The sequence below is a fragment of the Lampetra fluviatilis genome, chromosome 28 (assembly GCF_964198595.1).
Source record: "Lampetra fluviatilis chromosome 28, kcLamFluv1.1, whole genome shotgun sequence".
Lineage (NCBI taxonomy): Eukaryota > Metazoa > Chordata > Hyperoartia > Petromyzontiformes > Petromyzontidae > Lampetra > Lampetra fluviatilis.
This window is the reverse complement of record NC_136302.1, coordinates 9,988,972-10,014,906: the sequence shown is the minus strand read 5'-3', so window position 1 is coordinate 10,014,906 and position 25,935 is coordinate 9,988,972. Positions and strand designations below refer to the sequence as shown.

General features: G+C 48.3%; 1 protein-coding gene across 3 annotated transcripts; it reads right to left on the bottom strand.

Moving 5' to 3' along the window:
• Positions 1-388: 388 nt before the first annotated feature.
• Positions 389-25,259, bottom strand: PEX5 (peroxisomal biogenesis factor 5). 3 transcript variants are annotated; one of them, XM_078869648.1, is made up of 16 exons: positions 25,140-25,259; positions 20,065-20,292; positions 18,740-18,775; positions 17,371-17,512; positions 15,768-15,908; positions 15,163-15,271; positions 13,610-13,712; positions 12,901-13,038; positions 12,139-12,246; positions 11,319-11,438; positions 10,002-10,145; positions 9,199-9,269; positions 8,521-8,730; positions 7,749-7,914; positions 6,432-6,589; positions 389-5,506 (listed from the first exon to the last, which is right to left on the bottom strand). In XM_078869648.1, exons 2-16 carry the CDS (start codon positions 20,215-20,217, stop codon positions 5,290-5,292), a joined length of 2,016 nt encoding a protein of 671 aa, XP_078725774.1. In that variant the 5' UTR covers positions 20,218-20,292; positions 25,140-25,259; the 3' UTR covers positions 389-5,289. The 3 variants fall into 3 exon arrangements, with proteins under 3 accessions (XP_078725774.1, XP_078725773.1, XP_078725772.1); XM_078869647.1 differs by having other exon boundaries at positions 7,749-7,911; positions 12,139-12,252; positions 25,140-25,258; XM_078869646.1 differs by having other exon boundaries at positions 390-5,506; positions 12,139-12,252; positions 25,140-25,257.
• Between the last annotated feature and the right edge of the window lie 676 nt (positions 25,260-25,935).

Below are 25,935 nucleotides of genomic sequence, written 5' to 3'. Positions count from 1 at the left end.
CAGCCCGCAAACAATATAAACCCTCTCCCATTCCGATGACGTACTTGTACGTCATCAGCTTTTCCAATTCCATTCCAATGACGTACTGAGTCTCTCACAAGGTCAAGTGGGAGGGCGTGTGGCACGGTTTGGCGATAGCTATCATAGTGCGGTCGTGTTGCAACGGTTCTCTGCGGCGAGTACAATGTCTTTAAAAACGAGAACGGTGCTATGCCTCTAAATAAAATTAACGCTAACCGCTTGTGAGTTCCGAGATTCGGCAGTGAACGAGACCCACCCTGCAACTTGCAGACGTCTCGGAACGGGGAAAGGGGTTAAGTCCATCACTGCAGACATCTTAGCCACGCTAATTGAGTACTGGAGGGTAAAATGTCGACCTGGCAATAACTCTCTTAAACATCAGCACACTCAAGTCTACCAAGACAGGACATATAATGACTGTTGTCAATTTATTTTTTATTCATCATCGCTGCTTAACAATCGCCCACATTTATTTTAAGCTCGGCCACAAACTCGCACAACCACGGAGAGGCCAGGGCACTCAACATCGTCGTGACCTTTTTGCTGGGATCGACAACGAACAAAAGCACTCGTTGCATTGGAAGACTTGCGTTAATTGAAACGCCTGGCAGATGGCGCCACACAAGAGCACACTACAAACGCTGGCACTGAAACACGCATGGGTTGTGGTGGAAGTCACGGTTGAGTCAGTGGTGGACAAGGGTTCGGGTAACAGAGGCATGACATAGACCTCAGAGTAGACACCAAATACGACCACGAGAAGCCAACATCAAATGATATTGTGAAAATCATCTTTTTTTTTTGCTTAGAACCGCGGCAGCAGATTCATTTCACGATTATTCCGTTACAAAATGTACGGCATGCGTGCACTGAAGACCTTAACATCCACATACTGCGGTATATTCGTATAATTATCTACGTCGTAAATGTATTTATTTGCTTTTTTTTTTACTTCAACCGTAACAAATCAACACTGCCATTTGCTTTGGTCCTGGGACGCGTAATTGAAGGAGATCATCACCTTGATCACCAGTGGCGTAGCATGGTTGGCATGGCCCTTGGTGCAGGATATTACAGACGGCGGGCAGCCTCTCCTATGCAATGCCCTCCCGTGCCTCGACCCCTCTGGCCCGTGGATTCCCAGTGCCTTCGCACCACCTGCCCATTCCATCGCCACGCCACTGGTGGTTTATCTCATTGTATCGTTTGATGATATCTGGGGTACAAAACTCTCCCAAGTCGGCCTCTGTTGCAAGAGGCACCTCATTTTGATATGTCAAAAAATAATAACACTGCAGGCAACCACAAGCTGACCCTCAAACTGGAAGGGAAAAAAAAACCCCAACAACGCTTCGATAAAAAAAGGCTAATTTAATCTAACCGTGTTTTCATCGTACCAATTAACATGATTCCACTGCTAGCGGGAGTGCTGACCCATCACATGGTTGGCTCACGATCACCGGGGGCTCTTCCAAGTGGCCGAGATATGTGTTCACCAATCGACTCCTGTATGTGTGTGTGTGCGCCTCACTGAATGCCCAATCCGTGGGCCAAGGACGGAGGACAAATGACGTTATTGAGGAACACGACCACTTTGGTGCATACCTTATATAGATACACACATCTCTCTCGACCGAGTGACCACGTCTAAACAGTTAACGCAGTGGTGCTGGATCTAGGCACATGCGCTGGACTTTTAAAGAGCACGGTTAGTGATCACTGGGGTGCCACGGACACTGAAATCAATCTTGCATTTGCTAATTACTGCATGTTTTTTTTATATTTAAGGGTGTAACGATGCAATTAATCGATACTTTTCGAGGCTACAGACATTAGGCTACATTCAACAATATTTGCATTGGATCCCACGCGTAAAGAGTGGATGTGTTTAATTTTGAGCGCATGTTTGCATGCATGGCGCTCTTATGACCTCTGTGGCCACTAGAGACCCCGACATCCGATGTATCTTTTATGTTAATTATCAGCTAACACCGGCCACAACCCCGAGTCGATGTGCACCTATTGTTCTCTTTTAGCCCCCTCCCCCACCGTGCCATTCCCTGGCTACCACATTCAGATAAGCCCCTCCTCCCCCCCTCAACTTGTATTTAAGAGCTGGTCTCTTGGATTTTTCCTCACTTGATACAGTAAATCTAGCTGTGACGGTCCCACCTGATGTCGTGAATTATAATTTTATTTCTATTATTATTTATATATTTTTTTCCCTACGTGACTTTACCGAAAAAACCTAAGAGTATGAATCCGATGTATCGTTAAAAAAAAGAGAGACCAATTTTAATCGATTCGTGAATCAAAACGATTAATCGAATCGTGGATGGGGGGGGGGTGAACGGCAGACCCCCGACTAATGACGACCGCACCCCCACAAGCAGCACTCACTTCTGTGGTTTTATCTTTTCAAGCCCTTCACCGCCCCCACCCCACCCACCCCCTAATCGATATAGGGTGAGTCTCCATTGCTAATTACGGACATCACCACCACCACGCTCGACTTTAACCGACACACGACTTTTGACCGATATCCGCCTGAATTAAGCGCCACCCCTCCCCCTTAACTCGACACTGGCCAAACACCTCCCAAGAGGCCTCCCACACGAAGCGAAAGAAGTCACTTTGCGATGGGGGTCACTTGCAGGCCAATCAAAATTGTCGCGTCCCCTTAAGGAACCTTGGGTAAATTGCCTTTACTTCATTGTCACGTCGAGCTCTAAAAACGAAACACATTTTTTTGTTTTTACCGGGTAAGGCCCACTTAGCTATTTTTAGCTCTTTTGAAGAAGTAACCTGGCCCACAAAATGTGGTAGCTCAACGAAGTGGCTTATGACGTGGAAATGTAACGCAGCCAAATACTCTCTAAGCGCACGTTTCTAAATGTGGCGGGGAAAAACCGGAGGACCCGGAGAAAAATCCACGCGACCATGGTGAGACCATGCAAAACTCCAAATACACAGGCATCAGGGTCTGGATCGAACCCATGACCTCCTGTATACCAGGCGAGGTAGTTAACATCTCGCCACCCTGGCACCCTCACAGTGAAGATGTGCCGGGGTCAAAGCCCGGCTGACTTTATGGAAGACCTAACGAACCCCCCACAGAGACCACCACCCCCCCCCCCCCCGAGCCCAAGCCATCGCAGCTACAGATGGACATTTGCAAGCCCGCCAAGAACCAGGAGTTGACCAGAGGCTTCGCAGTAGTCAGTGACATCGTGACACTGGGCCGGTGACTTTGCCGAGCGGTGGCGCGTTTGTCGGCTCCCTACGAAGGTCTGCGGTTTGGGCCTGCTGGCCGCCCTGATTAATACTGCGGGTGTGTTAAGCATAAACATATTCTCCAAATTAAAAGATGTAAATCTAGTCTCACGCGCACACCAACGTCGTTACGTGTGTGTGACCAGATTTGAATCATTGTATTGTCACCGGGCGCAAGTTTGGAGTGTGTCTTACTTTCAGAAATATCTTATAATCTGGAGAATACGGTAATATTCTTACATTGTGTCCCCCCAGGGATCATGGGCTTAGAAGAACCTTTACAGGGATTTGAACTCACAATTTTAACAGCTGTGAGTTAAACACTAGGTCAGTACCGTCTGACCAGAATATTTGAACATTATTATTGTTCAGGGCAAAACACAGATATTATCACTGTGTCCAGATGGCACAATAACTGTTAATTTCCTTGTCATCTCGGAGCTATTGCAGTAAGTCTAACTATACACAACTTTACACATTTACACAAATAGCTCCATAGTTATTACTTGTATTCTCATAATAATCATTGATAGGACTAGTCCCTGACCGTGTAATCTTAGTCATTAAAATTCTCTACAGAGGCGATCGCCGCCTCTCACTTCGGTCTTGACAGCGACCACAAACGTGACGGTGCATTTTGTAACCACGACGTCGCATAGTTCAAAACACATCAAATTGAAAGCATGCATCCGGTCACGTGACCTTCCCATGCATGGTTTTGGACATTACGGATGGACACACAAGACGGACAGCCTACGATTTCATACATTATTAATCAATAATTATTATAATTTTTAGCACAATTATTATTGTATTTAACTCATTATCCTCATCGGCTGGGTCAGTGCAGGCATGATCAGTCGCGTACTGCTGGCTGGGTCACGGCTGCCATTTCAACGCGAAGCGGTGGCACCAAATGTCGTACCTGCGAGAGACCGCGTCTTTTTGAAAACCCACCAAGAGAAAAAAATATCCTTAAGTGCATGGTCTTGTTGAGAATAATTTTTGACAAAAAATTTAAAATGTTAAAACCCTCGCTGCTTTTGGCCCACATGCGACAACTGCCATCTGACTCGAGATTTTTTCCATTTTTATTTTTCGTGCGAGGAGCAGACCTGTGCGTGCACGCGCAATGCCGCGTTATATTTACAATCATCCTTTAGCAGATTAGTTTACTGCGATGGATTTTTTTTCGTGTGTAAATTCTGCCGTTAATGTTGTTCCTAAATTTTTTTTTTTGCCGTCTTCTACAAAACTACGCGCCTTGCAAAAGCAAAATTATGCCCGCGTTAAAGTGAAAGTAATTGACAAAGAATCAATGTTAAATTGGTCAAGTTGATCGGTGGTGGGGGATTCAGAACTGCCCTCCAGCTACTCGGATGCTGGAGTTGGTGGATCACACGGAACTAGAGTCGTCATCACACATGTGTGACGCACCTGTGCAGTGGAAAACCTGCCCGTTATGCAAAAGCACAACAGGATAATCATCTACGCTTAACTTGCACATGATCTTAACCGTGTGGATCTTTTCCAGGCAATGCCAACAGGATTTGTCCAAAAGCACAACACTCCTGAACAAGGCTCCTAGAACCCATTGACATCTTTCCCAGGTAAACGATTTCAAACTCGAGCCAAAGTGAATCAACCAAGGGACCGGGGCTAGCGAGACGGCGGCGCTGTAACAAACAGAGCCAAGCGAGTGGCGCGGAGATGTGGCCACGGCTCTCGCTAACCGTGCCCCGACCGCCGTCACAGCCCGGCCGCGACTCCCGGCACACCGCCACGCCGCTCGCACTCGCTTCTCTCGTCTCCGCCGCACTCGCACGCGATCAGCGCCCTCGCCACCGCCTTTCGGTGGCGCGGGCGACGGCAAAACCACGCACCGTCGGCGAGCCGCCGCCACCGCCGCCGCGGTGGAGACGAGCGGTCGCGGCCGGCCGCGCCGGCGAGCGCAGGCAGCCGGGCGGCCGAACCGGAGCCGAGCGGCCATGGCCGTCATTGCTCGAGGCCGAAGGCGGAGAGGAGCGTGTCAAGGTCGTGGTCGTCGGCAGCGCGGTGCAGGTCGCCGAGGCCCATGAGCGACAGCGCCATGCGCAGCGTGCTCCAGATGCTGTCGGACGTCGCGTCGACGCCGCTGGCGCCCACCGCACCGCCCGTGTCCGCCGCCTTGCGCTGAAGGCGCAGCGCCTCCAGGAAGTGCTCCACCGCCTCGCTGCGTCGCGAGCGGTCGGGGTGGGGGAATAAGGCGCAAGAACGTGCAGACGCGGGGGCACGCGCGCGTGCGTGAAAACCCGGAGGTAATGAAAGGCTCGCTATTGTTACAACGTGAAGTCAAAACGATTTGCCACTCGAAAGAGTGAGGAGCGGTCAGTGATTGAGTCTGATAGAAATTCTACATTGCTATGGTGGAATCCAGTCACTGTTAATGTGCAAACAATTCACCCCCCCCCCCTATTGATTTGATGATGTCTCACCATTTGCAGTCGTAATTCAAGTATTCATGATTTCGTTTTTTCTGTCCCGTTCGTAATTGATTTACAATTGTTTCGTCTTGTTTGCACAGTGTTGTATTCTCCATTAGCCTAAATGTATCATTTCCATATACAGTAATTATTTGATCATTTGCATACATCGCAAATAAATACTTCGATATGACTTACACAATCAGATATCCCTCCTCTAGAAAAGACATCTCAACGTAACGATCACTAGCTCGCACGCCCACCTGCCCTCCTGCCAGAGGTCGCAACCGGGTACCCGATACCCGTACCCGTTTGCGATCCTGGTGCGGCCGGGTACGGGTATGGGTAGGCCGTGATTTTTTATTTTATTTTTATTTTACTTTTATTAATTTAAATTTTTTACCTACGTGACTTTACCTCTTCTCACAATTCAAGTTCCTAGAATCAACCCACCCGCGCCTGCAACATGGCTTCATCCCATAGGTCGCAATCGGGTACCCGATACCCGTACCTACCCGATACCCGGCCGGGTACGGGTAGCCGGGTATCGGGTACGGGTAGGGTATCGGGTACCCGTTTGCGACCCTGGTGCGGCCGGGTACGGGTACGGGTAAGGAATCAAAACCCGTTTGCGACCTCTGCCTCCCGCCCGGCCGGCTATCCCTGGCGGCATACCGGTGAGCGCCCAGGTTGATGCAGCTGATGCCGAGGTTGTATCGGGAGCGGATGAACCCCGGCTGCAGCTCGAGCGCGCGCCGGTACGCTTCCACCGCCTCCTCGCTGCGGCTGCCGTTGGCGAGCGTCGCCCCCAGCTTGTTCCACAGCAGGTAGTCCTGCCCACACGACGCACCACCCACGGTGGTGTAACACGGCACGACCAGCACCCCAAACTCGCCGGGTCATGCGCGAGCAGCCCCCCCCCCACCCGCCTCGCGAGGAAGCATCGAGCATGGAAGCGGTGCGCGACCCGCAAATGACGGCACGGGGGTCATCAAATGAATAATTTCGGATAATTCAGATTCGACTTGTAACATGCTCGCTCCCCAAACAGGGAACGACTCGGGTGTGAGGCACCGCAGAGAACAGGGAAGGCAGCCAGCGAGTGTTGAGCTGATGGCACATTTCGCACCCCCCCCCCCCGCCCCAAGCTTTGTGGCCCTCTATACATTAAGTTGTTATCGACCAATTAATGAGTGTTTACATGTGGGAGGAAACGGAAGTTCCCGGAGAAAGCCCACGCATATGAGGAAGCAACCCTTTATCCCGTTACAGATGGAACAGGTAGAGTCCACATTCGCTGCATCACCTTCTCCTGGTGAGCCAAGGTAAAGCAACTTGACGCCCATTTGTGATCCACCAGCCCTTACCTCCACAGTGCTCGATCACAGGCGTGCATCAACACCGCCCGGCTGAAGACAAAGCGCCAAAAATAAGCGGCTCTCGCCTTCTAGATGAGTACTGTGCACAGATCGTCCAACGAGTCTGAAGCCGTGTAGGTGAGAGAAATGCTTCTACGTCAATTGATCTTAAACTATTTCTGTCTTTACTTTACCAGGTAACACCCACTGAGCTACATAGCTTCTCTTCAAGAAACAACTTGGACACAAATGATAGCTCAACGAAGTTGCTTATGTGGAAATTTATAGGGGAAACACCTGAGGACCTGGAGAAAAGTCCACGCGGACCACAGGTAGAGAGAACATGCAAACTCCAAATATATAGGAGTCAGGTCAGGATCGAACCCACAACCTCCTGTATACCAGGCGAGGTAGTTCACATCTCCTAGCCACCGTGGCCGCCACGGTGGCGAGATGACTGCAGCCTGCAATGAAGATCAGCTGCTCCATATTGTCCGTCTGGTTTATGCTGTCTGACTCATTTGACTGAGGCGGAGGGGTGGGGGATGGGACATTTACAAACGAGTGTCCAGGGGGCACCGGATTGCCGGTGCGATTACGCGCGCGACGCCCCCCAACGCGGAGCGAGCGGCACCTGCGGGCGCACGGCGAGCGCCGCCGTGAAGCAGTCGACGGCCTTGTCGTACTCGCCGCTCAGGTTGAAGAGCACGCCGAGGCCGCACTGCAGATCCGGGTCGACGGCGCCCTCTCCGCAGCGCACCGCCTCCAGGAACAGCTCCCGCACCTCGGCAAAGTAGCTGCTGCCAATGGAACACGACAGAGAGGGGCGGCAATAGGAGGGGGTTATTTTTTGTACTATTTTTTTTATTTTAGCAGGTAAGGCCCACTGAGCTAAAGAGCTCTTTTTCAGAAACAACATGGCCACAAATGATAGCTCAACGAAAGTGGCTTATTACGTGGAAGCAGCCAAATACTATTGGCTGCTATAATCTAAATTATGTTTCTAAATGTGGAGGGAAAACCGGAGGACCCGGAGAAAAATCCACGCGATCAAGGGGAGAACATGCAAACTCCAAATATACAGGTGTCAGCGTTGGGATCAAACCCACAACCTCCTGTATACCAGTGCGAGGTAGACAGCATCTCGCCACCAGGGCAGGAGTTGGGATATTTCTCCTTGCCGATGGCCGAATGGGATTTTCAGATACATTTCACGGGCCACGCGTGAACTCACACACGCATGCCTCTTTCGCTTGCAATGACGACGATTACAACAAACACAAAACCATCATCTTCGACATCAGTGGTGGTGACGACGCTCGCGTTGACACTTGTTATGACGACGAAGACAACAACGATGACAAGTGATGAGGACGATGACGTCAGTGGTGGGCGTGCAGCCTCACCTGGGCAGCACGGAGCTGAGCCGCCTCTTAGTGCCGGCTGCGCCGTCCGTGGCTGTATCGGCGCCAGCCGGCACGAGATGCGAGTAGGTGGGGTTTGCAGCGAGCCAGCGATGCAGCGTCTCGCAAGCCTGCTGCTGCAGCGCCTCATTAGTGAAGCTCACCGCGAGCGCCATCAGCGCCGTCAGATTATCCTTCTTTAGCTCCAGGCACCTGCGATGCGCGTACACGAAATATAAGGATCCCCCCCCCCCCTCCCGTGTAGCCCAGCATCGCATCTCCTGGCTCTGACATTCCTCACCGAGGAAACTGGTGCAACCATCATCCGCATCAGGTCAACAACAGGCGGATGCGCACAGCTCCTTTATACGTGAAAAATTAAAGACAAGCCACAGTTGTACCGATTGTGGCCATGCAACTCACACTGTGGATCATATAGTAAAACCACTGCTGTCTGCACCCCTAGATGAACTCTCTCCTGAAGCCCTCTCGTGGCTAGCAGTCCCCGACATTGGTACTTAGCTCCTGAATATATTTCCCAATGCTAGAATAGCGCAGTGTACCAACTAGGACATCTCTCCTCTGTACCACAATTAAACATGCACAGCAGAAGCAGTCTATAGGAGCTCTGCGGAGCAAGGCAGGCAGTGATAACGAAGGGCCAGGACAGGCGTTGTGCACCTGCGCAGGGCACTGATGGCAGCCAGCTCCTGCTCATTCTCCGCTTGAGTTGTGCCCAGGTACTGCCATGCCTGCTCGGTTGAAAACACACACACACGACGATTACAAAGTAATTAACGGAATAGCCAATCACGTGTACGAGCCTTTACCATGCAAATTATTGTTTTCAGCTCACCGCTAAGTCCGAGAACAATTCTCACATCCAGACGAACAGTTCACTTGAAACTGTGCCATTAATCTTCAAGACAATATCTAAGAAAGTGAGAATGGAGTTGATTCTTACCTCCTAGATGTTGGATAAAATGAAGGAATAATCAATCATCGTGGCCAGGTATCAGTCTTCGCACCAAGATTTATATTAAGCCTTTTTCGACCTAAGGGAGGCCCAGGACTGGTTCAGATATTCGTCGACGATGTTAGCCGTGAGCAGGAATCTAACTCGGCTCAGTGGGTTCACAGAGCTGTGTGCTAACCACTACATTACCGCTGCTCCAATACATGTGTGTGTATATAACAGCCGCCATTCATCACTAAATGGTGGTGACGACACCACAGTGCTTGCGCTAGGCTCGGTACACTTTAAGGCAACGTGAATTGTCGAAGGCTCGCTGACACCAGGTCACGGGACAGACCCTGGTGTGCTGGGTTGACCGAGATGGCAGATGCATCACCCGTGCCCCCTACTCTGCCACCCTGCTGCATTTCAGCCACCCTCCGTTGTTGCTGGAGGGTGACTGCCTCCACCTGCCCAGGAGCGTCCTGCACACTTGCCTGCACACTTCACGCCCCTCCAGCACACTTGCCTCCATGTGTGTGGGATTACTCAGCACGGCTGCCTCAAAGAGCAGCACGGCGTTGGGGAGGTCTCCGGCCTGCAGCCGGCGCAGCCCCTCGTCAAACGGCTCCGTGTGCTCCTGCAGCGGGTTTTCCTCGTTGAACACGTAGCCCTGCGCCGTCTCACCGCCGGGACCAAACGGGGGGAGGGCAAACGAGAGGTCAACGGGGAAAACGCGGCGACGGCTTCGTGCGCCGCGCAAAAAAATAAAACGCCACGTGGCCTGTGAGCCCAAGTAAAGTCTCGCAAGGCATGCCGCCAAGGGGTGTAAACTGGGCATGTACTGGCACATCGATTTGACGATGAAATAAACGCGATTTTACTGCTGTAATTATTGTCCAATTCTGTGCCGACTTTGTTTTCGTCATTGTGCCGTGAGACGATGAGTCAATTCAGAACTGTCGCAGAGATCCCTGCCCTCTGCTGGTCCACACAGCAAAGGGCTTCATTTTAACACCGAGTAGGAGGCTTTCGCGACCAATATCATCCATAAGAGATTTTTATGGGGTTAGGTCGCGTAAATATAAATGTGTCGTGAAACCCGCCGCCACCCGACACAGCCAATTAGTAAGGTTTGCCACGTAAACAAAACATGCCAAATTGTAAATGTTGTGGGTTAACTCTCCAACACACCGGTGTGCTGAACTAATAACGAATTGGCACGTTTTGTTTCCAAGACAAACCTTACTAATTGGCTGTGTGGGGTGGTGGCGGGTTAAACGACACATTTATATCCGTGCGATCTAACCAAAATAAACCTGTATTATGGAAAGGGCATCATTTTGCCACCTACCCTGCCAATGACAGTTATGTTCGTACCAAATTATGCACAGAGCCAGATTGAAGGGCTTTTATTTTGCGCAGTCATTGGTTACTGGGCTGAGACCGTGAGCTCATCACACCCGAGAGCCTGGTTTAATCACAGGCAGCTTTGCCTGGATATGAAACCAAGGTCTCAGTGGTACCAGCTTGATAAAAAAAAGGCAATCAGTTAATTGCTACGCTGCTAGTTAACAAGCGGATAAATAATTCACTGTCATGGTCAGGTACGGAACTTGGCACCAAGTATTACAATTAAGGCGGTTTCAATCCCTGGAAAGCCAAAAAGGACCAGTTGTCAGCCGGGAGCAGGAATCGAACTCGGCTCCGTACATTTGTGGCAGCAAGGCAGTCCTTCGCAGACAGCGTGGCACCAGTTTCGCTGTCTTTAGGAGTCAACAGCACGGCGTTGCCCAAGGGGTTTTGCGTACGACTGCGGCAATGTAAGGAGGAGGAGTCGCCGCACCTTGTCGTAGGAAGAGGCGACAACCTCGTCGTACTCGGACAACCATGGGTTTGCTTCCGGCTCGCCCTTGGCCATGTCCTCCCACTCGGCCTGCAGCTTGTCCCAGAAGTCCGTGTCGGACTGCACGACAGCGCAAACAAGGCCCAGCGAGGGATTCCCCCAGGATAAATTAATATTGCAATCTGATCACAACACATTTGAAAGGGCACCCCCCTCCCCCAAGCTGTTCCTGTGGGCTAGAGGTCACAAACGGGTTTTGATTCCTTACCCGTACCCGGCCGCACCAGGGTCGCAAACGGGTACCCGGCTGGGTACGGGTAGCTGGGTATCGGGTAGGGTACGGGTATCGGGTACCCGATTGCGACCTCTGCTGTGGGCACAAGGTAACTCAGTACCTGGCCTGCACACTGGCATTGGTCTGCCAGTAGGGGGCATTAGTCTGCGACGATTGCTAGACCTGCAGTGTAAATTTCAAATTTTGGCAAATCTGGACCATGATGCAGACCCACAATGGCCTACTCTTGTGAATGACATCAGGCAAAGCTTAAGGTTCACTGTGAAGCAGATGGTGCGTCGTGGGCAGCTGATAGGTGGATTAATACATCGCAAGGAGGCTTGGCCAGGGCTTGATCTAGTAGTGGATTTACCACGCCTCACAACAATCTAAATATACCCGTTAAACCTTTCAACGCTCTCGGCCGCAAACATTAGGGGCCATCGCGTTGACACTATCCAATCACCCGGCAATTAGGAATCGGTGGGACGGCTATAAATGGATCACACCCGGCGGAGATGCAAACGACCACGGCGGGCGCCTCACCTCGACGGCGGCGCGGGCCTTCTCAAACTCCTCGCCCACCGTGATGTTCTTGGCCCGAGCGAAGTCGTCCGCCCACGGCTCGCCCCGCTCCTCCGGCTCCGTCTCTGGCTGAACCTGCCCGTGGGCCCGGTTTGGGTGCACGAGGGGACGCAGTCGGAAACAAAGGAGGGCAGAAAACGCTTTTCTTTGAAGACATGGTCGGCCAAACGATTTCAGCTAGGGGGGCAGGAAACCTACGTGCCGTGCTGCACTAATCGAGCACTGGAGGGGAATATTATGAATTTGGCACCACCGAGTTTTCAATTTTAGCATGCTCAGTCAGTTCTGCCATTGCTAGGGACTCGGTGGAAGTGAGGTGTGGTAATGTTCAGTGTGCCAAAGGTGTCTGACAGTTAAAATTTGCCATCAGTAAGGAATGGATTCTCCACCTCTGGCTTAAGCAGACGAGTGAACCGTATAAGTTAATTCAACTTATGGCAGGCTGGTCTGCTGACAACACCCAGTGCCCACTCATTACACACTGCCTTCGAATTACAATAATCAATTAAATCACCTGCATGCGTCAGCTGCGGTGACACGGCCCAGCGGTAGCACATTCGCAGCATGTTGACGACCGTAGGGCCCTCCAAACTAGATCCATGGGACACAACGGCCCATGCCAAGGAAACTTCAAACGGCCTCGACACGGCAATGCTGTAGCGCACGTGCGACTTGAGGGCACGTTCAGTTTTTTTTTGTCGTGAGCGACTCGGCACGCGGTACCTGTTGCTCCTGCTGTTGCTGCTGCTGCTGCTGCGTAAACTCTTCGGCCCAGCGCTGGGCATCGGCACCCGTGTGTAGCACGCGGCCTCCCTCAATGGTAACCTCTCCCTCCCCCAACTTCTTGATGAACTTCATAAACTGCAGACGAGGACGTGTGTGCGGACGTGTGTGCGTGCGTGTGTGCGTGCGTGTGTGCGTGTGTGCGTGCGTGTGTGCGTGCGTGTGTGCGTGTGTGCGTGCGCGTGAAAAGGTGCACGTGGGAAAGTTGCGGTGATCCACAGTTGTTGTCATTTTAAAATCATAGGTGAGAAAACAAAAAGGGCAAGCGCTCATACGTGTAAATGTTGGGCACTGCTCATCGTGGTGGAGTTCGAAGCGCAGAGAGGTGGGCAAACGGAGAAGGGCGTTATTGGAGAGGTAACTGATCAAAAGGCAGGAGGGGAGGAACAGGAGGTCTCAGCCCTGGACTCAAAGAGGCAGGGGAGATGAGGCCAGCAGTGTGGACTATGAGAAAGAAGTTCTCAGTTTTATAGACGCGAGTGGTTACCGACCGACGTTTTTTTTTCTGGTTCATGTGATGTTTATTTACTCCCCAGCAAAGCAACAAGCAAGGAATCGCTTACGCATTTGCATAGTCTACGGAATAGGCGGCGCATTATCAGATACCATGCGTTAGGCCGGAGGAACGCACGCCTTCGCGTAAGCCAACCTCGGAGTTTGAGAACTTGGGGTCGTCGATGCTTCCCAGGAACTCATTTGCCGTCTTCATGAGCTCCTCCCCCCCCACTTCCTGCGGCTTGTATTCGTCCACCCTAGCAGGATGACAAAACAAAGACAAAGGTCCCCCGTCTAGCCTCAACAGACTGGTGCGGCAAGTGCTGTTAGTGAGCACCTCTGGAGGCCGCCACGTTATACGAGGGGGTGGGTGGCCATCACCATGCCCGGCCGCCTTTGTCTCCAAGTGGCGATGTTTACACACCGCACCAGGTACTCATTTGAGTCCGAGTTGACCTCGGGGAGGCCTAGGACCGGTACAGATAATCGTCGCTGGTGTTGGCCGTGAGCAGGAATCACACAGACACGCGTACACAAAGCTGGCAAGATGGTCCATTAAGCGAGCTTCCAAAAGGACGTGCACGGTCAAACACTCACGCACGCACGCACGTAAAAAACGAAAACGTTGCCAGCGTGTTACAAGCGTGCGGCGATGCCCTCTGTGGCGAGCTAGGGACTGTACTTCAGGTGGAGAAGGCAGTGGTCGCGCTGCGTTTATTGGGTGCGCGTGGTATTAAAGCCGCACGCCCATCCGCCCACCTTCCAAATCAGACACGCGAACCACACTTTTACTTAGCAGGTTACCGTTATTGAATACTACCCGTTGTTGAAAGTATTTTCTTGCCAAAAAACTCTCCAGATCTTGACATTGCTGCTGGTAAGCTGTGTGGTTAGTTTTATAACGACTGGCAGAGGGGTTTTTCATGAATCAGAATCAGAATATGTATTTATACTGGAGGAATCCGATGAGCTTTGAAGCTCTTTGTCACAGATGTCCAGAAGGGGTGGGTTAGAATGTTACAAACAGTACAAAACATGATAGTAGTGAAAAGTACAAAAAAGGTAAACAAATCACCCAAACACATACAAATAAACCATCTCCATCCTATCAGGTAAAGCCCACTGAGGTAGTAACTTATTTTTCAAAAGCAACCTGGCCACAAATGAAAGCTCAACAAAGTATCTTAGCATTTGGACATTTATAGCAGCAATGTAATCCAAATAATCTCAATGCATGTTTCTGAATGTGGAGGGAGAAACTGGAGGACCCGGAGAAAAATCCACGCGATCAAGGGGAGAACACGCAAGCTCCAAATATACAGCAGGCATCACAGGTGGGATTGAACCCCCGACCTCCTCCATACCAGGCGAGGAAGATGACATCAGACCACTGTGGTGCCCATGACGGTGCTATGGTTACGCTTTGTAGAACATTTCCATATGGAGTCGACTGCAGAACTGGTTTAGTATATTTTTTATTTGTATAAATCCTAATTAATTTCAAGCAAAACTATTTGACGCATGCATCCGAGGCAGAATAATACATTTTAATTGATTAATCGGGGGGGATCCTTACATTACCATTAAGAAACACGAAAATACTCGGAGACATGTTCCACTATTCTTGGGGCTCTTCAGTTAGCCAGCCATCGTCGTTACACGGACAATAACCGCACGTGAAAATGCAGTGTAGCGCATGGCCCTCACCATTTCTGGTCCTCGCTTTTGGCCGCTTCAAAGTCTCCCAGCCACAGCTTCTCCTCGCTGTGCTCCAGGTACTCCTCGGCCCACTTCACAGGGGAAGCATGGGCTGGGTCTGACGTAGGAGGCATGGGTGGAGGGGGGGGAGACGCCAAGCTGAGTCACTCGATGACCCACCGACCGCCCGAATCGCTTGTCACTGATATGGCCTATGACCGAATCAATCTAAAGGTCATCGCTCTAAAATGTCATCAGATCAATCTCATCAGAGCTCGGAAGATAAGCAGAATTGTTGCGCCTGGTTAGTATTTCGACAGCAGACAGGTGCTGTAGGCGTGCGCTGTGAGGTTGGCCAAGAGATGGCGGCACATCAATGCACTCTTGAATCGATCCGTGTGTAGCTTTTCAGCGTTACTCCGTACTAATTGCGAATTTTTACGAGAGCGGCGAAACTTTTCTTCCGTGCTCGTGCCACCACTGCCACCTCGGTGTGTTTGTTGCGGGGTGAGAGCCATCGTTTGCTTGTATCGGGTCGGGTCGCGTCGTAAAGCGGTGCGTCGTGAGCGAGTGAGAGTCGTCGGCGGGGGGGGGGCGGGGGGGCGGAATCCGACCGGCGGTCTCTGCGATGAACTCGCGGCTCCAGTCCTCGGGGGGCCCAGGCTGCGCGGACTCCAGCGTGGCGCCGTGACCCTCGCTCTCCAGGAACTCCTGAGCCCAGCCCTCTGACAGTGCCAGGTCCGCCACGCCCGGGGCTGGCGATCCACACGCGCGCACAGACAAGCACGTGGGTTCGGTCGCGGTTAGGCTTTGCAGCAATTCGTCGATTGACAATGGTGCTTTTGCTCATCATGTTTTCATCGAATCATGCAGGTGATAAATAAAATAACCAACTGTGGGATAAAGGCCTACCTATGCTGTGTTGGTCAAACGGGTGTGTTTTGTCATACTTTACCAAGCAGTTCGGTGGGTAATGTGATTGGGGCAGGTTGGTAGAGCTATTTGTTAACCAGTGTGTCACCATGAAAGACAAAGATCCCCATATGGCCTGAATAGACTGTTAGGGAAAGTCCTGTTCACAAGCACCGTTGAAGGCCGGCACGACACACAAGGGGATGGGTAGCCAACACCACATGTAGCCGCCTCCATCTCCCCAATGCTGATGTTTACACATCGCACCAGGTACTAATTTGAGGCTTAATCAACCTAGGGGAGGACAATGACTGGTTCAGATTATCATCACTGGTGTTGGCTGTGAGTGGGAATTTAACTCGGTCGTAGGGTTCATAGCACAGTGCGCTAACCACTGCGCCATTACTCCCCACCCTCCTCACACGTGCACATCCAGAAACCCCTTTTCACATCCACCAGTGGATTGACAAAGGGTTGTAAATTATTATTTATTTTGTTAAATCTAAGAGACGGCAAGGCAAGGTTACACGTTACCACTGGCAACAATTATCCCATTGTGTCCAGGAATCGAATTTGGGTTGTCAGGATTTTAGCACAGCGTAGGACAATTTTGTCACCACTCCTCCGTGTAACATTGTGGGTGATTAATACTGCGGGCGCATTTATCGTAACAATACGTGCTGGCTGCTTCACATTGGACGTTAAAGATGCCGTGAAGATAATCGCAAGTGTGAACGTCACAGACCAAATTGGGCTCAATTTGAAAAATTAGCCACAAGTTACTCAGTTGGAATACACACGGAAATCATCGCCACCTAATGCGAAAATTCAGGACATTCCTGACAAAGACTCTTGGAGGCTTTGCTGGGTAAACAAGCGCAACAATAACAACACACGCACTACGTCTGCTAGTTTATCTGAAATATTTTGAAATGACAAAACACAAACTGTTTTTTTCTTCTTGGATCTTTCGGTAAAGTTACGTAGAAGGGAAATAATAAAATAATAAAAATAAAACATAATAAAATAATTCTCACGACGTTTCGGCCACAACGCAAAGACAGGGTCATTCAGACCCTGTCTTTCCGACAGACCTGTTCTTCACCTGAGGACGGCTGCTTGCGTTGTGGCCGAAACGTCGTGAGAATTATTTTATTATGTCTTATTTTTATTATTTTATTATTTCCCTTCTACGTGACTTTACCGAAAGAACCAAGGAGATGAATCCCTGCAGTCACGAAAGCTTTAAATCGAAACAAAGTGCATGGTGGAATGGAACATGTGGCCGGCAGAAGCAACGTATACCTCGGAGAGGGGCATGCCTGAGACTGGAGTTTTCAATCTCTTGCATCTCAGCAAGCAACTCATCCATCTTGAAAGTCTGCGGGGCCCGAGCGCGTACCGCATGGCTTGCATGCTGCTGCTCGTGCAGGAACTCATTCACGAGCTGTGGGTAGTTAAAAACAAATGAATAACAAGTAAACCGTAAAAACAAAGTTTTTCACTATAAATCCTTTATATGCGTGGCGGCTAGAGTCTTCTCGTCCTCCGGCTTGAGATGGCTACCACCTATGGGTCAGATGATTGTCTGCCAGTATTAAGCAATTGGTAATTACATATTTAATTTGTTTTCCCTAAACAGTGTAAAATTTTGGGAATGTTTCTTCACGAACATTAATTGTCTCGCACAACGAGTCTGTGTGGAAAATGTCAGCTCGATTGGATCACGGGAAGTGGGTTAAAAAACGACCAAAAGATTTGCACGGTCGTAAGCAAGCAAGCAAGCACGCAAGCAAGCACGCAAGCGAACTTAATATAAAGGATTTTAAAAAAAGACAAAGATATCCCATGTGACCTTTAACAGACTCTTGGCATGGCGCACACTGAGGGGGCGGTGTTACCAGCACCACACCCAGCCAATAAACTTGGCTACCTTTGTATAAACTTGGCTACCTTTGTATCACCAGTACTGATGTTTACACACCACCATAAACGATATCCCCCACCACCCATCTCCCTGGTGATTTGATGAATTGGCATGATTCGCAGTTGAGATTCAAAGTTTTCATCATTGTGTGGAATGCAGCACCTCCTCTGGCTGCAGGGTTTACGTAAACCCATTATAAAATAAAGGAATAACTAAAATGAAATCACACTAACACAATTCCCTGCATGCATCATGAATGCATGAACAGCAAGGAAGCTGCTCGTCTTTCGATGCAAGCGCATGCAGGATGCTTGGGATTTAATGGAGTAAACAACTTGGAAGTATCAATGAATAGTAATTTGAATGGAGAAAATCATGATTTGATGCACCGTCAGTAATAATCAATGTATGTAAAGACAAGGCCGTTTTGAGTTAATGGTCTTAAACATGGTGGTGTATATAATACCTGTGGTATGGTGGTGTCATGTAATATGCAAAGCATAATGAGAGGCTGAATCGTATGGTCACAAGTACACCTTTTGTTGTACAGAAATCAACAATTTCATGTATCATAGATCTGAAGAAGATATGGATATATATACATGTGTGTGTGAAATCTTACAGACTAGATTAAGTATCAGCCTGTAGGAGAAACTAATAATACATCAACACAAGCTCGAAAGGTATTCGGTAGTAGATAAACGAAAGTGAAACTGTGGATATTTACTGTACAGCCGTGGCTCTCACCTCGATCTCAGACGCTTGGGAAAGCGGCTTGGATACCTGCAAACGATTACAGACGTTAAACGCAAAATATATCGGGCGGCTCGACACCGAGCCAGAAATCAATCACCTCCCAAAATATTCGTGCAAGATTTTTTTTTAGTTCAAGTCATGTTCCAGAGCATTTGCCAGTTCATACACGAGGCCGCTCAGCGGCTCTGCCCACCGCCAACACGTCCCTTCAATTATAACCGTGCTCGAATTATTCACGAGCACGCGCGTTCGTCCTTGCAGGATGTTTAACCCTGCCGTGCCATCCACTCTGTATTCTCTTCACAAACAACACGAAGAGAAATAAAAATAAAAACCTACACCCTTTATGTACCGAGGTAATCGTCACCAGAGGCCGCTCGTACTATAATATTCGCTCCACGTCGTTGGCACTATTAGTACACAGGTCACATTGGTGTGTAAATTGTACGATTGAAAAATAATCGATTCTCACACATTGTGAGTGTTAGAATATATCCGACTCGACAAATCAATCAATCGTTACGTGCCTCATTGATTATGGGGTTTGTCCCTAAAAACCGCTACAGCCGGCATGACAATGCCAACTTGGCACAGCAATGGCATAGAGCGACAGAGTCGTGTGTCTAGCCAATAAAGACAGAGATTGTTGAAAAGTGTGTCTGTTGAATAACGATTGGTCTACAGAGAGAACACAACCTCAGGTGGTCATGTGGACTCTGTGCTCCTTGTGGCAAGCAAATAGAATGGCAATCTCCAATCACATCACAATCTGATTCATTCAGATAGGGGCAACTCGTTTTTTTTGCAATAGGAAATGGCGCAGCAACCACTGGTAATTGTCTATTGTTAATTGTTGCAACTACTGCCAGTCGTAGCAACTATTTCCGGCTATTTCCCAAATATATCCTTGGCGTACTATTGCCTCCAATCAATATATGGTGTAATTTTCGATTTAAAGCTTTCGTGACTGCAGGGATTCATCTTCTTGGTTCTTTCGGTAAAGTCACGTAGAAGGGAAGTAATAAAATAATAATTATTATTTTATTTTATTATTTTATTATATTATTTTATTATGTTTTATTTTTATTATTTTATTACTTCCCTTCTACGTGACTTTACCGAAAGAACCAAGAAGATGAATATATGGTGTGTTTGGCTCGGTCGGTAAAATTACTGAGATAATCTTGGGACGTGCGTTTAGCCCAGATTTCAAATGTACGTGGCAACAATTAGTGTCAGAGAGGTCCTGCAATAAAATATGACCCCCCCGCCCACCATCCCCATCGCAAGCCCGCCCCCACCACCCCCCATGTTACCACGGAAGCATCAGGTAACGCCTGCGGTGGTGGCCAGAGCGGGCGCCCGAGGCCCTCCTGCCGGAGCGCATGGTCCTGCGTGAGGTGCGTCGTGAGCTTCATGAGTGGGTTCGCTCCACCACACTCCGCCTCCACCAGCTCGCGCATCGCCATGGCTGCCTCGTCTCAGCGGACACCACCACCACGACCGAGCCGTCAGCCGCCAACAGCTACCCCTCCTCCCTGCGTCTGTTTTAAAGAAAATTTTAACAAAAATACCGACTTAATCGAAATGCTGCTGTCATAGCGATGAACATGTACAGCCCTTTTATAAATTCATCTTCAATGGGGTCATGATGTAACAAACCACGTAACACCTACAATGGTGATCAATGCATGAAAACCGTGTCATTACAATTAGTAACATATAATTTTTACAGTCTTCATCGAACACTGTATATATATGTGCATGTACATTTACAGCCCTTTGTGAATCCACTGCTGGATGAGGGCCTCCCCATGCCATGCACGTTGTGGGGTTGAGTTGGCCATGCAGCGCAGACTTTGGGGTATGGTGGAGCAAAACAATGGGTTTTGCTGCACTATCCCTTAGCAGCCTGACACCTATGAGACCTCCTTTACCAGTGGCAAAATATAGTAATAGTTTTTTACCCTTTCAACTGGTACAAAAACTGACACCTTTATACAAGGCATCATGTTTGCAATAACCACAACACAAGCAGTCAAAATGCAAACAAAAATAAACAACTCTGATAATGGTAATGGATATGCACTGTCCATGAAGTTGATTGGTCCACACCTGAGACAGCTTTTCTTAGAGCCTAGTCTCCATTGGTGTTGGACCAGATGACGCCAAAAGGCGTACAACTCAAAGACAGCGCACTATCAGAGTATTGAGAGCTCGGGGTAAGCATTTTCACTGCTTGTGTTGTGGTTATTGCAAACATGATGCCTTGTATAAAGGTGTCAGTTTTTGTACCAGTTGAAAGGGTAATAACCTATTACTATAGCCTGACACCTGTTTTATCCGTGGTGGTCACAATCCAAGGACTATTCAGGCCTTGTTTGCTTCTGGAATCGGATAAGATCAGCAACATTCTGGGTGCTTTTTGTTCAACGGCATGACAGTAATAAAAATGCCCTTTACCCGGGGAAAGCCTCACTCAGCCTTGATAGGGATGTTTGGACAAATTCCATTAATGATTGTTTGACACATTGGAAGAAAATGGAGGCCATAGAGAAAAAGAAACGCAGAAGAGGAGGAAACACTCAAAGTGCTGTATCGACAGATTCAATATTCCACTGCTATACTGCCATCTCTTGGCCAACTTACAGCCCGAGCATGTAACACCTGCTATTCTCAGGCGGTCTCCCATTTGAGTAACATCCAGGCTCAACCCTGTTCAGCTTCTGAGGTCTGCCAAACATTGGGCACATTGATAGGGATTTGGACAGAGGAGTTTACTGCGTAGCTACTGAATTTGATTTACACAACGTTCAAATTCAAAGTGACTGTGCTCGAGTGAGCACTGGCCAGTCAATGAGCCAGTGGTGTACATTCCACATTCCTATGGCGAGGACTCGACACTCGGGATGGTGACAAAGTCACTGCATTGGGGTGGCTATATATACACACATAGATAGTTTGTCTATATCAGACGTCTATCTTTCAAGGAAAACCTGGATCACAAAGCAAAACTCGACACAGTATATATTGTGATCAAACAGTAAAACCATCCATAACCTCAACCCAATCAAAATATTCTGTATAAGTTTGTTTTTAAGCAATAGGATTAATTTTCCCATTTTTAACCGGCTTACAGGGTATAGCTCAAAAGCGCTTACGTTCATAATGACCAAGCCAATAATTAAATGACCTGTTAAAAATAGACTTGGAACGAATATATTTATTTATTTTTAAACACAAGACATATGTAATCCTATTGCACGTCTGAGACACCATGGTCATTAGAACAAAGCCGCAATTCTGACATTTCCAGACGTGAGGATCAACAAGGTCACCTTTGAAAACAATGGCCACAAGAGGCGCACGCCAAGAGATAACGTCAAAACAAATTAAACAGAATACAAAGTACTCGAACGTTTACTCTGACCCTGCCCTTGGCAGATATGACTTGTTGCGTGCCTGTTCGCCACAATGGGTCTATACAGTGTCGAAATACGTGTCTACATATCACAACTCATTGCTACTGTAACACATCCTGACCAAAAGCAGGCAAAGCCAATAGCGTAGCAGAAAACAGCGTGAAATAATGACTCGCATCACCTATAACTTACCAATAGCATAACTGACAAAATCATTATTAACTATTTAAACTGTCCTTAGCCAGTGGAGCAAATTCCACATTTCTATTCCAGGTATAGTTTGTTCATTGTGTGTAGGGCTTCATTTCTCGCTGGAATTGTATCCGGGTTGCAGGTGGACTGGGAGAGGCGTGTGCTGGTAGTCTACAGTAGGCACGTGGCATAGCGAGAGCTACACTGGATGTGGTGTGCTGGGTAAAGAAACATCCCAGATGACCGACGCAGACAAACCCAGATGAAAATGAAGCCCTGATCATATGCTAAAAAATGACTTCCTATAAAGTGATACAGATGTATCAGTTATGTTCATTTTAGCAACCATGAAAGGATGATGATGCAGATGATGGTGCTGAGACTCTGAAGAGTCACCCATAGTGTGGAAATCAACGAATTACTTTGTCATCATGAGTTCATATTCCTGGGTCTTTCGGTAAAGTCACGTAGATAGGTAAAAAAAAAGATGAAAAATAACAGAAAACCACGAAATTTTGATCGCAACACAAGCGGTCGTCTTCACGAAAAGGCTTCAGGAAAAGGCTTTTCCTGAACCTATCTACGTGACTTTACCGAAAGACCCAAGAATATGAATTCCTGCAGTCACGAAAGCATTAAGTCAAGATTCATCATGAGTTCATTACATTACTACTGAGACATTACACCTGTGATAACTGGGACAACTCAAACAGCAAAAATTTCAATGGACTTAGCGTCTAAATGCAATGGCATTTGATGCTTTGCAAAATAAAATAAAAAATATAAAAGCAGTACGGCATATTGATGCATTTAAAGACGTTCAGCGTAAAGTTCGAAACCTCCTTAATGAGCTCAAAGAGTTTAAAAATCAGTCAATAACAAGCGGTCAGGGATCGTGTGGTCTGCATTAACGTTTTAAAATATACGGCAGCGACATTACTAGACAGCTGAGAACACAACGCCTAGGTTATTTTGTGCAAGAGTTGTTTACTTTTTTTTAAAGTGTCTTTATTTAAAGCAAGCAACGTAAAACATTTGTTACCATATTCATTCAAACAGAAAACAACATTTGAAGAAAATAACTTCTTTAAAAAATGTGCAAACAAAAATGTCATCCAGTGATTTTGTACATTTTCCCAATGGTTATCCAATTGTACAATCATATGAGGTCCATGTAGTGCAGCATATATATTTGCATGGAAGCTCTTTACAGAAAGCAGAGCATTACCATGTGTCAATAAATTGACAATCGAAGATGGCATCACATAACTATTTACTTATTACGTATTTTATTGACAATAGGGGCACATCTCTCATATGCCCTGCTAATAATGTGCATCGTTTGTCAATAATATATATTTTAAAAAGATGTATTCCCAAATTGTATAATATGCCAGATTGAGTAAAAACCCAACTTCAATCATGCTTTTTGGTTGAGCCGTTGGCTACTGGGCTAAGGCTTTCAACCCATTACACTCGAGAACACGGTTTAATCACAGCTCAGTCTATCTATTGGTGTCGAGGTAAGTCTATGGGTCTCAATACGAGTCGATGGGTCTCTAAGCATATCATGGATTTCCATGTAAATCTATGTATCTCTTGTCTATTTAACTTATTTCCCACCGTACGTAGCCAATCGTGCTTAGCGGAGGGTGCCGTGGAAGGACAACAAACTAAACGCACAAAATTAGTTGTTTTTGTATATAAAGGGGAATGAACCGTGTGGGTTTAGGCGAGTCTGTGGGTTTTACGTGGAATCACTGAAAACTCAGCTGCGACAATAAAATCCGAATAGATTTGAAGCGTTCGTGACTGCAATGATTCATACTCTTAAGTTTAATCGGTTAAGTCACGTAGGTAAAAAGTAATAAAATAAAAATAAATGAAAATAAATAAATTAAATCACGACGTTTCGGAGGCAACACAAGTCTCCGTCTTCAGTTGGGACCGTCACAGCTAAATTTACAGAAACGTCGTGATTTAATTGATTTATTTTCATTTATTTTTATTTTATTATTTTCTAACTACGTGACTTTACCGAAAAAACATAATAGTAGGAATCAGAATTCTTGAGAAGCAGTGCAGGCGCAATGCTCCGATATCACATTAACCCCACTCTGTCTGCCTGACTGAAATCGCCTCTATCATAACAATGTCCTTTATTATAGCACGTGAAGCTTGGACGAGCATCAACGTATTTTAGTAAGGCTCCCGCACCGAGATGCGCGGCTTAATCCTAATCGATGGTGGCATTATGAACACCCTAAGCCACCTCCACCACGAACGTCGGGCCAAGATACATCCACTGCTGGGTGAAGTTCTCCCAAAGCCGTCGGCATTCTTTCTCGCTCGCTCTCTCTCGCGGGCGTCTGCGATGCAACTCCTCCTCTGTGTAACGTCCTCGATGGGTTTGTTGTTGTTGAAAGGCGACGGACTCAACACAACACATAACAACGCGACGTTAACAAGTCGACGCGTGGTTTTTGTTGTTGTTGAGGCCGGGGACTTTTGTGTTCGGGGTGGGCAGCCACCCAAGGCCCTGGCTCGGCCGAGCGAGGTGCCCTCCAACTCGGCCGGCGATCTATCCGAGACCGCCGCATTATACCGCAGGCCTCAATCGATAACGGGATAATTATTATTATTTTTATTTTTTAACAGCGGCAAGCGCCGAATCCACGCGTTTTTCTTTTGTTAAACATTCAGAAGACAAAGCATAAGTTGACAGATTAAAAAAAAATCGCATGTCAAGGGAATTAGGTAAAATAAAAACGTCTCACCTTCAACGTTGCCGTCACCAGCAAAACCCAGGGGCGCCTTACAACAACAGACGGGGGGCAGTGGGTGGCCCCAGAACCTGCATAGCCCGCCACGGCCCCGGAACCTGCATAGCCCGCCACGGCCCCGGAACCTGCATAGCCCAGGCCACGGCCCCAAAACCTGCATTGCCCGGCCACGGCCCCGGAACCTGCATAGCCCCGGCCACGGCCCCAAAACCTGCATAGCCCGCCACGGCCCCGGAACCTGCATAGCCCCGGCCGCGGCCCCAAAACCTGCATTGCCCGGCCACGGCCCCGGAACCTGCATAGTTCCGGCCACGGCCCCAAAACCTGCATAGCTCAACACGGGCACGTGCGTTTTAAAGAGGATCGCGCGGCTAATGCAGGTTTAGGGCCCCCCTCCCTTCCACCACCAATCACCTTCACCACCACCACCAACCATGTGTGTGTGGGGTGGGGAGGTGTTTGTAATATGCAGTATGGTGACAAATGTGATAAAAGCTTAACTTTAAATATACATACTCTTTGGTTATTTCTGTAAAGTCACGTAGGTAGAAATAAAATATCCACATTTATATAAATATCTACACGTACAGCCCTGATTCCCAGCGCTGGCCAGCGGGGGTTTGTGATAGGCGGGGGGAGCCATAGACAAGCGGAGCGGAGTACAGCACAACACAAGGACTTTAGGAGCATTGCCCTCTGCTGAAAAAGTGGGCACCCCCCCCCTCACCCCACGGGTGTCACGACAACGGTGTCTCGATTCCGACTGAACGATCCGATTCTCGTTGCGTTC